The sequence below is a fragment of the Oncorhynchus gorbuscha genome, unplaced genomic scaffold, assembly GCF_021184085.1.
Source record: "Oncorhynchus gorbuscha isolate QuinsamMale2020 ecotype Even-year unplaced genomic scaffold, OgorEven_v1.0 Un_scaffold_1247, whole genome shotgun sequence".
Lineage (NCBI taxonomy): Eukaryota > Metazoa > Chordata > Actinopteri > Salmoniformes > Salmonidae > Oncorhynchus > Oncorhynchus gorbuscha.
Genome location: NW_025746079.1, coordinates 13,768 through 30,000, shown reverse-complemented (window position 1 = coordinate 30,000; position 16,233 = coordinate 13,768). Strand labels below are relative to the sequence as shown.

Here is a 16,233-nt window from a genome sequence, read left to right as displayed (position 1 = left end):
TGCACTAACTAGGGAATAAGGTGCTATAGTAGTGCACTAACTAGGGAATAGGGCGCTGTAGTAGCACACTAACTAGGGAATAGGGTGCTATACTAATGCACTAACTAGGGAATAGGGCGCTGTAGTAGCGCACTAACTAGGGAATAGGGTGCTATAGTAGTGCACTAACTAAGGAATAGGGTGCTATAGTAGTGCACTAACTAGGGAATAGGGCGCTGTAGTAGCGCACTAACTAGGGAATAGGGCACTGTAGTAGCGCACTAACTAGGGAATAGGGTGCTATAGTAGTGGACTAACTAAGGAATAGGGTGCTATAGTAGCGACTAAGTAGGGAATAGGGTGCTATAGTACTGCACTAACTAGGGAATAGGGCGCTATAGTAGCGCACTAACTAGGGAATAGGGTGCTATAGTAGTGCGCTAACTAAGAAATAGGATGTTATAGTAGTGCACTAACTAGGGAATAGGGTGTTATAGTAGTGGGTGAGTGGGTGAGTGGGTGAGTGGGTGAGTGGGTGAGTGGGTGAGTGCGTGCGTGCGTGCGTGCGTGCGTGCGTGCGTGTGTGTGTGTGTGTGTGTGTGTGTGTGTGTGTGTGTGTGTGTGTGTGTGTGTGTGTGTGTGTGTGTGTGTGTGTGTGTGTGTGAATGACATCATTCTGTAATAAAAATACAGTTGGGTTGGAATGTTACTGTCTTCCCGTTCACACCTTGGAACGTTATCAGGCTTCCTGTCTGAACCAGCAGTCTTCCTTCAACACGCAGAGCACAGAGGGGTCTGGGGTTGAGGTCTGGGGTTGAGGACTGGGGTTGGGGTTGAGGTCTGGGGTTGAGGTTGAGGTCTGGGGTTGAGGTCTGGGTTTGAGGTCTGGGGTCTGGGTTTGAGGTCTGGGGTCTGGGGTTGAGGTCTGGGTTTGAGGTCTGGGGTCTGGGGTTGTAGTTTGGGGTTGAGGTCTGGGGTTGTAGTCTGGGGTCTGGGGTTGAGGTTGGGGTCAGGGGTTGAGGTTGGGGACTGGGGTTGAGGTTGGGGTCTGGGGTTGAGGTTGGGGTCAGGGGTTGAGGTTGGGGTCTGGGGTTGAGGTCTGGGGTTGAGGTCTGGGGTCTGGGGTTGAGGTTGAGGTTGGGGTCAGGGGTTGAGGTTGGGGTCTGGGGTCTGGGGTTGAGGTCAGGGGTTGAGGTCTGGGATTGAGGTTGGGGTCTAGGGTTGTAGTCTGGGGTTGAGGTCAGGGGTTGAGGTCATGGGTTGAGGTTGCGGGCTGGGGTCTGGGGTTGAGGTCTGGGGTCTGGGGTTGAGGTCTGGGGTCTGGGGTTGAGGTTGGGGTCTGGGGTTGAGGTCCGGGGTTGAGGTTGGGGTCTGGGGTTGAGGTCTGGGGTTGATGTTGGGGTCTGGGGTTGGGGTTTGGGGTTGAGGTTGGGGTCTGGAGTTGAGGTTGGGTTCTGGGGTTGAGGTTGGGGTTGGGGTCTAGACAGAAGACTTCAGACAGAGAAGTCCAGACAGAACACTTCAGACAGAACACATCAGACAGAGAAGTCCAGACAGAACAGTCCAGACAGAACACATCAGACAGAGAAGTCCAGACAGAACACATCAGACAGAGAAGTCCAGACAGAACACTCCAGACAGAACACATCAGACAGAGAAGTCCAGACAGAACAGTCCAGACAGAACACATCAGACAGAGAAGTCCAGACAGAACACTCCAGACAGAACACTCCAGACAGAACACTCCAGACAGAACACTCCAGACAGAACACTCCAGACAGAACACATCGGACAGAACACTTCAGACAGAGAAGTCCAGACAGAACACTCCAGACAGAACACATCAGACAGAGAAGTCCAGACAGAACACTCCAGACAGAACACTCCAGACAGAATAATCCAGACAGAACACATCAGACAGAATAATCCAGACAGAACACTCCAGACAGAACACTCCAGACAGAACACTCCAGACAGAACACATCAGACAGAGAAGTCCAGACAGAACACTCCAGACAGAACACTCCAGACAGAACACTCCAGACAGAACACTCCAGACAGAACACTCCAGACAGAACACTCCAGACAGAACACTCCAGACAGAACACTCCAGACAGAACACTCCAGACAGAACACTCCAGACAGAACACATCAGACAGAACACTTCAGACAGAGAAGTCCAGACAGAACACTCCAGAAAGAACACATCAGACAGAGAAGTCCAGACAGAACACTCCAGACAGAACACATCAGACAGAGAAGTCCAGACAGAACACTCCAGACAGAACACTCCAGACAGAACACTCCAGACAGAACACATCAGACAGAACACTCCAGACAGAACACTCCAGACAGAACACTCCAGACAGAACACTCCAGACAGAACACATCAGACAGAACACTTCAGACAGAGAAGTCCAGACAGAACACTCCAGAAAGAACACATCAGACAGAGAAGTCCAGACAGAACACTCCAGACAGAACACATCAGACAGAGAAGTCCAGACAGAACACTCCAGACAGAACACATCAGACAGAGAAGTCCAGACAGAACACATCAGACAGAACACTCCAGACAGAGAAGTCACTAACATATCTATCTGATTCTAATAGCTGGAAACCTTTAGTCACTAACATATCTATCTGATTCTAATAGCTGGAACCCTTTAGTCACTAACATATCTATCTGATTCTAATAGCTGGAACCCTTTAGTCACTAACATATCTATCTGATTCTAATAGCTGGAACCCTTTAGTCACTAACATATCTATCTGATTCTAACAGCTGGAACCCTCCAGTCACTAAAATATCTATCTGATTCTAATAGCTGGAACCCTCCAGTCACTAACATATCTATCTGATTCTAATAGCTGGAACCTCCAGTCACTAACATATCTATCTGATTCTAATAGCTGGAACCCTCCAGTCACTAACATATCTATCTGATTCTAATAGCTGGAACCCTTTAGTCACTAACATATCTATCTGATTCTAATAGCTGGAACCCTCCAGTCACTAACATATCTATCTGATTCTAACAGCTGGAACCTCCAGTCACTAACATAGCTATCTGATTCTAATAGCTGGAACCCTTTAGTCACTAACATATCTATCTGATTCTAATAGCTGGAACCTCCAGTCACTAACATATCTATCTGATTCTAATAGCTGGAACCCTTTAGTCACTAACATATCTATCTGATTCTAATAGCTGGAACCCTTTAGTCACTAACATATCTATCTGATTATAATAGCTGGTAACATATCTATTGTCACCTGCAGATCCACATTCCAGAGTGATCCTGAGGACCAAGAGCTCCTTCGACCCTCTCAGCAGCTACATCAACGCAAACTACATTAGGGTAAGTTTTGCACACACACACACACACACACGCACGCACACACACACACACACACACACACACACACACACACACACACACACACACACACACACACACACACACACACACACACACACACACACACACACACACACACACACACACACACACACACACACACACACACACACACACACACACACACACACACACACATACATAGATGCACACACACACAGATACACACACACACACACACACACACACACACACACACACACACACACACACACACACACACACACACACACACACACACACACACACACACACACACACACACACACACACACACACACACACACACACACGCAATGGTGCAGTCATATCCCAGTGTTGTTGAACTGGGTGGTGCAGTCATATCCCAGTGTTGTTGAACTGAGTGGTGCAGTCATATCCCAGTGTTGTTGAACTGGGTGGTGCAGTCATATCCCAGTGTTGTTGAACTGGGTGGTGCAGTCATATCCCAGTGTTGTTGAACTGGGTGGTGCAGTCATATCCCAGTGTTGTTGAACTGGGTGGTGCAGTCATATCCCAGTGTTGTTGAACTGGGTGGTGTGATATAAGACTTGTTCCCTTTTTAAACAAACAAACAACTTCAGATTCTCCTTATCGGGTTTCTCCATCTTGGGAAAGAAAAGCGTAGCAGTGAGTTCAAGGGAGCGAGGACATTGTTTCTGTTTTTTCCATGTAAGTCTATGGAGAGAACAGAAGGAGAGAGAGGCCAGGCCGGAGGAACTAGTGAACTCACTCTCTAATGACCCGTTGGGATGCAGATACAATAGGGTCACTTCCCCTGTAGTCACTGCAGGAAGCTCAACTACTAGCGTGACTTCAAAATGGCACCCTATTCCCTATTTAGTGCAATACATTCTGGTCATTCTGGTACACTATATAGGGAATAGGGTGCCATATGGGACATAACACTCTCATTTTCTCTTTCACACCATAGAGGATAATCAGACCTGCTGTGGTTATCTCTCTCTCTCTCTGGACAGTAGCTAACACCATAGAGGATAGTCAGACCTGCTGTGGTTTATCTCTCCCTGGACAGTAGCTAACACCATAGAGGATAGTCAGACCTGCTGATTGGGAGTCCCATAGGGCGGTGCACAATTGGCCCAGCACGTCCCGGTTTGGCCGGGGTAGGCCGTCATTGTAAATTGGTTCTTAATTTACTTTCCTAGTTAAATAAAAAATAAATAAAAAATAATAAATAGCAGCACACATTAAGACAGAAATATGAACACCAAATGAATGGGTTAGTGACTCTGCTGTCTAAACAACCTGTCCATTCATCATGCCTTAACAAGTCCCCAGTCTAGTGACGGTTTACAAAAACTATTTTGGTCCAGTCAAGAATTCCTGTGTACCAGTTTGATAATAGTCCTCCCTCCCTCCCTCCCTCCCTCCCTCCCTCCCTCCCTCCCTCCCTCCCTCCCTCCCTCCCTCCCTCCCTCCCTCCCTCCCTCCCTCCCTCCCTCCCTCCCTCCCTCCCTGCCTCCTCCCTCCCTCCCTCCCTCCCTCCCTCCCTCCCCCTCCCTCCCTCCCTCCCTCCCTCCCTCCCTGCCTCCCTCTCCCTCCCTCCCTCCCTCCCTCCCTGCCTCCCTGCCTCCCTCCCTGCCTCCCTCCCTCCCTGCCTCCCTCCCTCCCTACCTCTCTCTAACCTCTGCAGGGTTACCTAGGCGATGAGAAGGCCTACATCGCCACCCAGGGTCCCATGATCAACACAGTGAATGATTTCTGGCAGATGGCCTGGCAGGAAGACTGTCCTGTCATCATCATGATCACCAAGCTCAGGGAAAAGAATGAGGTACGGGTGCACTCACTCACTCACTCACTCACTCACTCACTCACTCACTCACTCACTCACTTTCCCCGGGAAAAATAACACTGTAAATTGAGACAGAGCTGTTTCCAGACAGCTGAGACAGAGCTGTTTCCAGACAGATAAACTGTTCCCAGACAGCTGAGACAGAGCTGTTTCCAGACAGCTAAACTGTTCCCAGACAGCTGAGACAGAGCTGTTTCCAGACAGCTAAACTGTTTCCAGACAGCTGAGACAGAGCTGTTTCCAGACAGCTGAGACAGAGCTGTTTCGAGACAGCTGAGACAGAGCTGTTTCCAGACAGCTGAGACAGAGCTGTTTCCAGACAGCTGAGACAGAGCTGTTCCCAGACAGCTGAGACAGAGCTGTTCCCAGACAGCTGAGACAGAGCTGTTCCCAGACAGCTGAGACAGAGCTGTTCCCAGACAGCTGAGACAGAGCTGTTTCCAGACAGCTGAGACAGAGCTGTTCCCAGACAGCTGAGACAGAGCTGTTTCCAGACAGCTAAACTGTTCCCAGACAGCTGAGACAGAGCTGTTTCCAGACAGCTGAGACAGAGCTGTTTCCAGACAGCTAAACTGTTCCCAGACAGCTGAGACAGAGCTGTTCCCAGACAGCTGAGACAGAGCTGTTCCCAGACAGCTGAGACAGAGCTGTTTCCAGACAGCTAAACTGTTCCCAGACAGCTGAGACAGAGCTGTTTCCAGACAGCTGAGACAGAGCTGTTCCCAGACAGTTGAGACAGAGCTGTTTCCAGACAGCTAAACTGTTCCCAGACAGCTGAGACAGAGCTGTTTCCAGACAGCTGAGACAGAGCTGTTTCCAGACAGATAAACTGTTCCCAGACAGCTGAGACAGAGCTGTTTCCAGACAGCTAAACTGTTCCCAGACAGCTGAGACAGAGCTGTTCCCAGACAGCTGAGACAGAGCTGTTCCCAGACAGCTGAGACAGAGCTGTTTCCAGACAGCTGAGACAGAGCTGTTCCCAGACAGCTGAGACAGAGCTGTTTCCAGACAGCTAAACTGTTCCCAGACAGCTGAGACAGAGCTGTTCCCAGACAGCTGAGACAGAGCTGTTCCCAGACAGCTGAGACAGAGCTGTTTCCAGACAGCTGAGACAGAGCTGTTTCCAGACAGCTAAACTGTTCCCAGACAGCTGAGACAGAGCTGTTCCCAGACAGCTGAGACAGAGCTGTTCCCAGACAGCTGAGACAGAGCTGTTCCCAGACAGCTGAGACAGAGCTGTTCCCAGACAGCTGAGACAGAGCTGTTTCCAGACAGCTGAGACAGAGCTGTTTCCAGACAGCTGAGACAGAGCTGTTTCCAGACAGCTGAGACAGAGCTGTTTCCAGACAGCTGAGACAGAGCTGTTCCCAGACAGCTGAGACAGAGCTGTTTCCAGACAGCTGAGACAGAGCTGTTTCCAGACAGCTGAGACAGAGCTGTTCCCAGACAGCTGAGACAGAGCTGTTTCCAGACAGCTAAACTGTTCCCAGACAGCTGAGACAGAGCTGTTCCCAGACAGCTGAGACAGAGCTGTTTCCAGACAGCTAAACTGTTCCCAGACAGCTGAGACAGAGCTGTTTCCAGACAGCTGAGACAGAGCTGTTTCCAGACAGCTAAACTGTTCCCAGACAGCTGAGACAGAGCTGTTTCCAGACAGCTGAGACAGAGCTGTTTCCAGACAGCTGAGACAGAGCTGTTCCCAGACAGCTGAGACAGAGCTGTTTCCAGACAGCTAAACTGTTCCCAGACAGCTGAGACAGAGCTGTTTCCAGACAGCTGAGACAGAGCTGTTTCCAGACAGCTGAGACAGAGCTGTTTCCAGACAGAGCTGTTCCCAGACAGCTGAGACAGAGCTGTTTCCAGACAGCTGAGACAGAGCTGTTCCCAGACAGCTGAGACAGAGCTGTTCCCAGACAGCTGAGACAGAGCTGTTTCCAGACAGCTGAGACAGAGCTGTTCCCAGACAGCTGAGACAGAGCTGTTTCCAGACAGCTGAGAAACTGTTCCCAGACAGCTGAGACAGAGCTGTTTCCAGACAGCTGAGACAGAGCTGTTCCCAGACAGCTGAGACAGAGCTGTTTCCAGACAGCTAAACTGTTCCCAGACAGCTGAGACAGAGCTGTTTCCAGACAGCTGAGAGACAGAGCTGTTTCCAGACAGCTGAGACAGAGCTGTTCCCAGACAGCTGAGACAGAGCTGTTTCCAGACAGCTGAGACAGAGCTGTTTCCAGACAGCTGAGACAGAGCTGTTCCCAGACAGCTGAGACAGAGCTGTTTCCAGACAGCTAAACTGTTCCCAGACAGCTGAGACAGAGCTGTTTCCAGACAGCTGAGACAGAGCTGTTTCCAGACAGCTAAACTGTTCCCAGACAGCTGAGACACAGAGCTGTTCCAGACAGCTAAACTTTTCCCAGACAGCTGAGACAGAGCTGTTCCCAGACAGCTGAGACAGAGCTGTTCCCAGACAGCTGAGACAGAGCTGTTTCCAGACAGCTGAGACAGAGCTGTTTCCAGACAGCTGAGACAGAGCTGTTTCCAGACAGCTGAGACAGAGCTGTTCCCAGACAGACTGAGACTGAGACAGAGCTGTTCCCAGACAGCTGAGACAGAGCTGTTCCAGACAGCTGAGACAGAGCTGTTCCCAGACAGCTGAGACAGAGCTGTTTCCAGACAGCTGAGACAGAGCTGTTTCCAGACAGTTTCCAGACAGCTGAGACAGAGCTGTTCCCAGACAGCTGAGACAGAGCTGTTTCCAGACAGCTGAGACAGAGCTGTTTCCAGACAGCTGAGACAGAGCTGTTTCCAGACAGCTGAGACAGAGTTGTTCCCAGACAGCTGAGACAGAGCTGTTTCCAGACAGCTAAACTGTTCCCAGACAGCTGAGACAGAGCTGTTCCCTGAGACAGAGCTGTTTCCAGACAGCTGAGACAGAGCTGTTTCCAGACAGCTAAACTGTTCCCAGACAGCTGAGACAGAGCTGTTTCCAGACAGCTGAGACAGAGCTGTTTCCAGACAGCTGAGACAGAGCTGTTCCCAGACAGCTGAGACAGAGCTGCTGAGAAGAGCTGTTCCAGACAGCTGAGACAGAGCTGTTCCCAGACAGCTGAGACAGAGCTGTTTCCAGACAGCTGAGACAGAGCTGTTCCCAGACAGCTGAGACAGAGCTGTTTCCAGACAGCTAAACTGTTCCCAGACAGCTGAGACAGAGCTGTTTCCAGACAGCTGAGACAGAGCTGTTTCCAGACAGCTAAACTGTTCCCAGACAGCTGAGACAGAGCTGTTTCCAGACAGCTGAGACAGAGCTGTTCCCAGACAGCTGAGACAGAGCTGTTTCCAGACAGCTGAGAAACTGTTCCCAGACAGCTGAGACAGAGCTGTTTCCAGACAGCTGAGACAGAGCTGTTTGAGACAGAGCTGTTTCCAGACAGCCAGACAGCTGAGACAGAGCTGTTCCCAGACAGCTGAGACAGAGCTGTTTCCAGACAGCTAAACTGTTCCCAGACAGCTGAGACAGAGCTGTTTCCAGACAGCTGAGACAGAGCTGTTCCAGACAGCTAAACTGTTCCCAGACAGCTGAGACAGAGCTGTTTCCAGACAGCTGAGACAGAGCTGCTGAGACAGAGCTGTTTCCAGACAGCTGAGACAGAGCTGTTTCCAGACAGCTGAGACAGAGCTGTTTCCAGACAGCTGAGACAGAGCTGTTTCCAGACAGCTGAGACAGAGCTGTTCCCAGACAGCTGAGACAGAGCTGTTTCCAGACAGCTGAGACAGAGCTGTTCCCAGACAGCTGAGACAGAGCTGTTTCCAGACAGCTAAACTGTTCCCAGACAGCTGAGACAGAGCTGTTCCCAGACAGCTGAGACAGAGCTGTTTCCAGACAGCTGAGACAAGCTTTTCCAGACAGCTGAGACAGAGCTGTTTCCAGACAGCTGAGACAGAGCTGTTTCCAGACAGCTGAGACAGAGCTGTTTCCAGACAGCTGAGACAAGCTGTTCCCAGACAGCTGAGACAGAGCTGTTTCCAGACAGCTGAGACAGAGCTGTTCCCAGACAGCTGAGACAGAGCTGTTTCCAGACAGCTAAACTGTTCCCAGACAGCTGAGACAGAGCTGTTTCCAGACAGCTGAGACAGAGCTGTTTCCAGACAGCTGAGACAGAGCTGTTCCCAGACAGCTGAGACAGAGCTGTTCCCAGACAGCTGAGACAGAGCTGTTCCCAGACACTGAGACAGAGCTGTTTCCAGACAGCTGAGACAGAGCTGTTCCCAGACAGCTGAGAGACAGAGCTGTTCCCAGACAGCTGAGACAGAGCTGTTTCCAGAGCTGTTTCCAGACAGCTGAGACAGAGCTGTTCCCAGACAGCTGAGACAGAGCTGTTTCCAGACAGCTGAGACAGAGCTGTTTCCAGACAGCTAAACTGTTCCCAGACAGCTGAGACAGAGCTGTTTCCAGACAGCTGAGACAGAGCTGTTCCCAGACAGCTGAGACAGAGCTGTTTCCAGACAGCTGAGACAGAGCTGTTCCCAGACAGCTGAGAGAGCTGTTTCCAGACAGCTGTTCCCAGACAGCTGAGACAGAGCTGTTTCCAGACAGCTGAGACAGAGCTGTTTCCAGACAGCTGAGACAGAGCTGTTCCCAGACAGCTGAGACAGAGCTGTTCCCAGACAGCTGAGACAGAGCTGTTCCCAGACAGCTGAGACAGAGCTGTTCCCAGACAGCTGAGACAGAGCTGTTCCCAGACAGCTGAGACAGAGCTGTTCCCAGACAGCTGAGACAGAGCTGTTTCCAGACAGCTAAACTGTTCCCAGACAGCTGAGACAGAGCTGTTTCCAGACAGCTGAGACAGAGCTGTTCCCAGACAGCTGAGACAGAGCTGTTCCCAGACAGCTGAGACAGAGCTGTTTCCAGACAGCTGAGACAGAGCTGTTTCCAGACAGCTAAACTGTTCCCAGACAGCTGAGACAGAGCTGTTTCCAGACAGCTGAGACAGAGTTGTTCCCAGACAGCTGAGACAGAGCTGTTTCCAGACAGCTAAACTGTTCCCAGACAGCTGAGACAGAGCTGTTTCCAGACAGCTGAGACAGAGTTGTTCCCAGACAGCTGAGACAGAGCTGCTAAACTTTCCCAGACAGCTGAGACAGAGCTGTTCCCAGACAGCTGAGACAGAGCTGTTTCCAGACAGCTGAGACAGAGCTGTTCCCAGACAGCTGAGACAGAGCTGTTTCCAGACAGCTGAGACAGAGCTCCAGACAGCTGAGACAGAGCTGTTTCCAGACAGCTGAGACAGAGCTGTTCCCAGACAGCTGAGACAGAGCTGTTTCCAGACAGCTGAGACAGAGCTGTTTCCAGACAGCTGAGACAGAGCTGTTCCCAGACAGCTGAGACAGAGCTGTTTCCAGACAGCTGAGACAGAGCTGTTCCCAGACAGCTGAGACAGAGCTGTTCCCAGACAGCTGAGACAGAGCTGTTCCAACTGTTCCCAGACAGCTGAGACAGAGCTGTTTCAGACAGCATCAGCAGTCAGCAGGTAGCATCATTCAGTCTCAGGTAGCATCAGTCTCAGGTAGCATCAGTCTCAGGTAGCATCAGTCTCAGGTAGCATCAGTCTCAGGTAGCATCAGTCTCAGGTAGCATCAGTCTCAGGTAGCATCAGTCTCAGGTAGCATCAGTCTCAGGTAGCATCAGTCTCAGGTAGCATCAGTCTCAGGTAGCATCAGTCTCAGGTAGCATCAGTCTCAGGTAGCATCAGTCTCAGGTAGCATCAGTCTCAGGTAGCATCAGTCTCAGGTAGCATCAGTCTCAGGTAGCATCAGTCTCAGGTAGCATCAGGCTTGATTTGTCATGCTGATCAAAGCTCTAATCAAATTAAATTTTTAAGTATATTTATATGGTTTCTATGCTTTAGAATGACTGGGAGAAGAGTGATTTATTCTCAGGATGATTTTTTTTTTTAATACCGGAAAATATTCAACCTAACAACACACACACACACACACACACACACACACACACACACACACACACACACACACACACACACACACACACACACACACACACACACACACACACACACACACACACACACACACACACACACACACACACACACACACACACACACACACACACACAGGAACCCATAGATAGGTATAAACAAATATATACGTGATTCTACACATGTAAATTTGACAGGATTACATGACATAATCCTGTTTATCATGTGTTATTGACAGGGTTTAATGGATCAATAGTGATTGGTGATACGATAACATGTGTAATGATTAATGATGTTGTCTGTTCCAGAAATGTGTTCTGTACTGGCCAGAGAGGCGTGGTATCTATGGCAAGGTGGAGGTGCTCATTAACAACGTGACAGAGTGTGACAACTACACCTGTCGGACCCTCAACCTGAAGGTACTTTTCACTTAGGGATGGAACCCATTGACCGAACTGGGTCGCTGTGGGTTTCTATCTATTTACTATACACTTCATTAACTCTCCATTGGAAATCTACACTTTTAAAAGTTCATGTTTTGTTGACTCATACCCAAATAATGTTGACTCATCCTATAGGCCCTACTTGTATTTGTGACCAAAGCATACTTTAGAGAAAATAAAACACTTAAAAAAAAAACACCTGAAACCCACATTTCAAACAGACCGTTTCCAAAATGCTTCCTATTTTCTCAGAGCATGATGTCATCCTCCTGAGGTGGATGAACTGACCAATCAGCGATCTACTTGCATGAATATTTTTTATGACCGGTATACACCCACACCATTCTGTTGTTGGGGTACGACCACACCATTCTGTTGTTGGGGTACGACCACACCATTCTGTTGTTGGGGTACGACCACACCATTCTGTTGTTGGGGTACGCCCACAGTATTCCAAAACAGAAAAGCTGCTTTATAACATAATTTATTTAAAAAATTTAGAAGGAAAACTATTTCATTCACATTGTCATTGATTACAGGTCATATTTCATAGAAATCTGTAAACACTGGACAGTTACTTTAAACTAGACTGAAACCACAATCTTGATCTTACTCAAACTCTGTGTGTGTCTTTGTCTCTTTCACAGCAAGGGGCCCAGAGTCGTGTGGTGAAGCACTACTGGTACACATCGTGGCCGGACCATAAGACCCCAGACAGCGCCCAGCCCCTGCTCCAGCTGATGAGAGACGTGGAGGAGGACAGGGCGGGCTCCCCATCGCAGGGACCCGTCATCGTACACTGCAGCGCAGGGATTGGCCGAACGGGCTGCTTCATCGCCACGACGATAGGCTGTCGTCAGTTGGAGCTGGAGGGAGTGGTAGATGTGCTGGGGATTGTGTGTCAGCTCAGAGCGGACAGGTGAGTTACCTACACCTGGTGTATTAGACAGTATGTGGAATAGGTCCAATGGAGTACAATATATTAACAGCAGACAGGTGAGTTACCTACACCTGGTGTATTAGACAGTATGTGGAATAGGTCCAATGTAGTACAATATGTTAACAGCAGACAGGTGAGTTACCTACACCTGGTGTATTAGACAGTATGTGGAATAGGTCCAATGGAGTACAATATGTTAACAGCAGACAGGTGAGTTACCTACACCTGGTGTATTAGACAGTATGTGGAATAGGTCCAATGGAGTACAATATGTTAACAGCAGACAGGTGAGTTACCTACACCTGGTGTATTAGACAGTATGTGGAATAGGTCCAATGGAGTACAATATGTTAACAGCAGACAGGTGAGTTACCTACACCTGGTGTATTAGACAGTATGTGGAATAGGTCCAATGTAGTACAATATGTTAACAGCAGACAGGTGAGTTACCTACACCTGGTGTATTAGACAGTATGTGGAATAGGTCAATGGAGTACAATATGTTAACAGCAGACAGGTGAGTTACCTACACCTGGTGTATTAGACAGTATGTGGAATAGGTCAATGGAGTACAATATGTTAACAGCAGACAGGTGAGTTACCTACACCTGGTGTATTAGACAGTATGTGGAATAGGTCCAGACAGCTGTCTGTTTACAGCAGACAGGTGAGTTACCTACACCTGGTGTATTAGACAGTATGTGGAATAGGTCCAATGTAGTACAATATGTTAACAGCAGACAGGTGAGTTACCTACACCTGGTGTATTAGACAGTATGTGGAATAGGTCCAATGTAGTACAATATGTTAACAGCAGACAGGTGAGTTACCTACACCTGGTGTATTAGACAGTATGTGGAATAGGTCCAATGGAGTACAATATGTTAACAGCAGACAGGTGAGTTACCTACACCTGGTGTATTAGACAGTATGTGGAATAGGTCCAGACAGCTGTCTGTTTACAGCAGACAGGTGAGTTACCTACACCTGGTATATTAGACAGTATGTGGAATAGGTCCAATGTAGTACAATATGTTAACAGCAGACAGGTGAGTTACCTACACCTGGTGTATTAGACAGTATGTGGAATAGGTCCAGACAGCTGTCTGTTTACAGCAGACAGGTGAGTTACCTACACCTGGTGTATTAGACAGTATGTGGAATAGGTCCAATGGAGTAGAATATGTTTACAGCAGACAGGTGAGTTACCTACACCTGGAGTATTAGACAGTATGTGGAATAGGTCCAATGGAGTAGAATATGTTTACAGCAGACAGGTGAGTTACCTACACCTGGTGTATTAGACAGTATGTGGAATAGGTCCAGACAGCTGTCTGTTTACAGCAGACAGGTGAGTTACCTACACCTGGTGTATTAGACAGTATGTGGAATAGGTCCAGACAGCTGTCTGTTTACAGCAGACAGGTGAGTTACCTACACCTGGTGTATTAGACAGTATGTGGAATAGGTCAATGGAGTAGAATATGTTTACAGCAGACAGGTGAGTTACCTACACCTAGTGTATTAGACAGTATGTGGAATAGGTCCAGACAGCTGTCGTGTACAGCAGACAGGTGAGTTACCTACACCTGGTGTATTAGACAGTATGTGGAATAGGTCCAATGTAGTACAATATGTTTACAGCAGACAGGTGAGTTACCTACACCTGGTATATTAGACAGTATGTGGAATAGGTCCAGACAGCTGTCTGTTTACAGCAGACAGGTGAGTTACCTACACCTGGTGTATTAGACAGTATGTGGAATAGGTCCAGACAGCTGTCTGTTTACAGCAGACAGGTGAGTTACCTACACCTGGTGTATTAGACAGTATGTGGAATAGGTCCAGACAGCTGTCTGTTTACAGCAGACAGGTGAGTTACCTACACCTGGTGTACAGACAGTATGTGGAATAGGTCCAGACAGCTGTCTATTTACAGCAGTCAGGTGAGTTACCTGGTGAAGATAAAGCCATGTTCCTGCTTGTATGCTACTGTGTTTGTGTTGCTCTAATGACCATCAGTGATTACAGGCAGGCAGGAAGGATGTGGCTGGGTAAGGACAGTCAGGCAGACAGTCAGGATGGATGTGGCTGGGTGAGGACAGTCAGACAGACAGTCGGGATGGATGTGGCTGGGTGAGGACAGTCAGGCAGACAGTCAGGATGGATGTGGCTGGGTGAGGACAGTCAGACAGACAGTCGGGATGGATGTGGCTGGGTTAGGACAGTCAGGCAGACAGTCGGGATGGATGTGGCTGGGTTAGGACAGTCAGGCAGACAGTCGGGATGGATGTGGCTGGGTTAGGACAGTCAGGCAGACAGTCAGGATGGATGTGGCTGGGTGAGGACAGTCAGACAGACAGTCGGGATGGATGTGGCTGGGTGAGGACAGTCAGGCAGACAGTCAGGATGGATGTGGCTGGGTGAGGACAGTCAGACAGACAGTCAGGATGGATGTGGCTGGGTGAGGACAGTCAGACAGACAGTCAGGATGGATGTGGCTGGGTGAGGACAGTCAGACAGACAGTCAGGATGGATGTGGCTGGGTGAGGACAGTCAGACAGACAGTCAGGATGGATGTGGCTGGGTGAGGACACAGACAGTCAAGATGGATGTGGCTGGGTGAGGACAGTCAGACAGACAGTCAGGATGGATGTTACGGCGGGTGGCTGGGTGAGGACAGTCAGACAGACAGTCAGGATGGATGTTTGGAGGATGTAGGTGGGTGAGGACAGTCAGACAGACAGTCAGGATGGATGTGGGGTGTGAGAATGCTGATCGACAGTCAGACAGACAGTCGAGATGGATGTGGCTGGGTGGACTTCCAGACGGACCGCCCCAGGTGGTGAGGTGAGGACAGTCAACAGACAGTCAGGTGGATTCTGAGCCCTCTCCTGTAGTTCACCCACGGGTGAGGACAGTCAGACAGACAGTCAGGATGGATGCGGGACACAACAGTGGTAGGACAGTCAGACAGACAGTCAGGATGGATGTTGGGGGTGTAGGTGGGTCAACGTCAGACAAAACTAAGGAGATGATGGCTGGTCAGGACACAGACAGACACCCCCTATCACAGATGGAACAGTAGTGGAGAGGGTAGCTAGTTTTTAAGTTCCTGCATACACAGACAGTCAGGACTGGATGGTCCACTCACACTGACAGGATCGTGAAGAAGGACGCAGCAGCGTCTGAAAAATTTGGCTTGACAGTCAGACAGACAGTCATCGGATGGATGTTAGGCCTGGGTGAGGCAACTGTCAGCCCTCAGACAGTCAGATGGATGTGGACTGTTACGGGGGACAGTCAGACAGACCAGTCAGGATGGATGTGGCTGGGTTGAGGTCACATCAAAGCTGGGACCGAGGAGAAAAACAGACTAGTCAAGGATGGATGTTAAATGGCTCAGACAACATTGAGTGGCTGCTGCCAACACACAGTCAGACAGACAGTGGAATTGATGGAAATGATGTAAATATATCACTAGCCACTTTAAACAATGCTACCTTATATAATGTTACTTACCCTACATTATTCATCTCATATGCATATGTATATACTGTACTCTACAACATCGACTGCATCCTTAGTCATGTATCACTAGCCACTTTAACTATGCCACTTTGTTTACTTTGTCTA

General features: G+C 49.2%; 1 protein-coding gene across 1 annotated transcript in view; it reads left to right on the top strand.

The window, feature by feature from the left end:
• LOC124021900 (receptor-type tyrosine-protein phosphatase R-like) overlaps nucleotides 1-16,233 on the top strand; it is a 125,053-nt gene that overhangs the window by 105,858 nt on the left and 2,962 nt on the right. Inside the window, 4 exon segments of the mRNA XM_046337033.1 lie at nucleotides 3,263-3,342; nucleotides 5,060-5,197; nucleotides 11,523-11,633; nucleotides 12,305-12,576. Coding sequence (XP_046192989.1) covers nucleotides 3,263-3,342; nucleotides 5,060-5,197; nucleotides 11,523-11,633; nucleotides 12,305-12,576 — 601 coding nt within the window.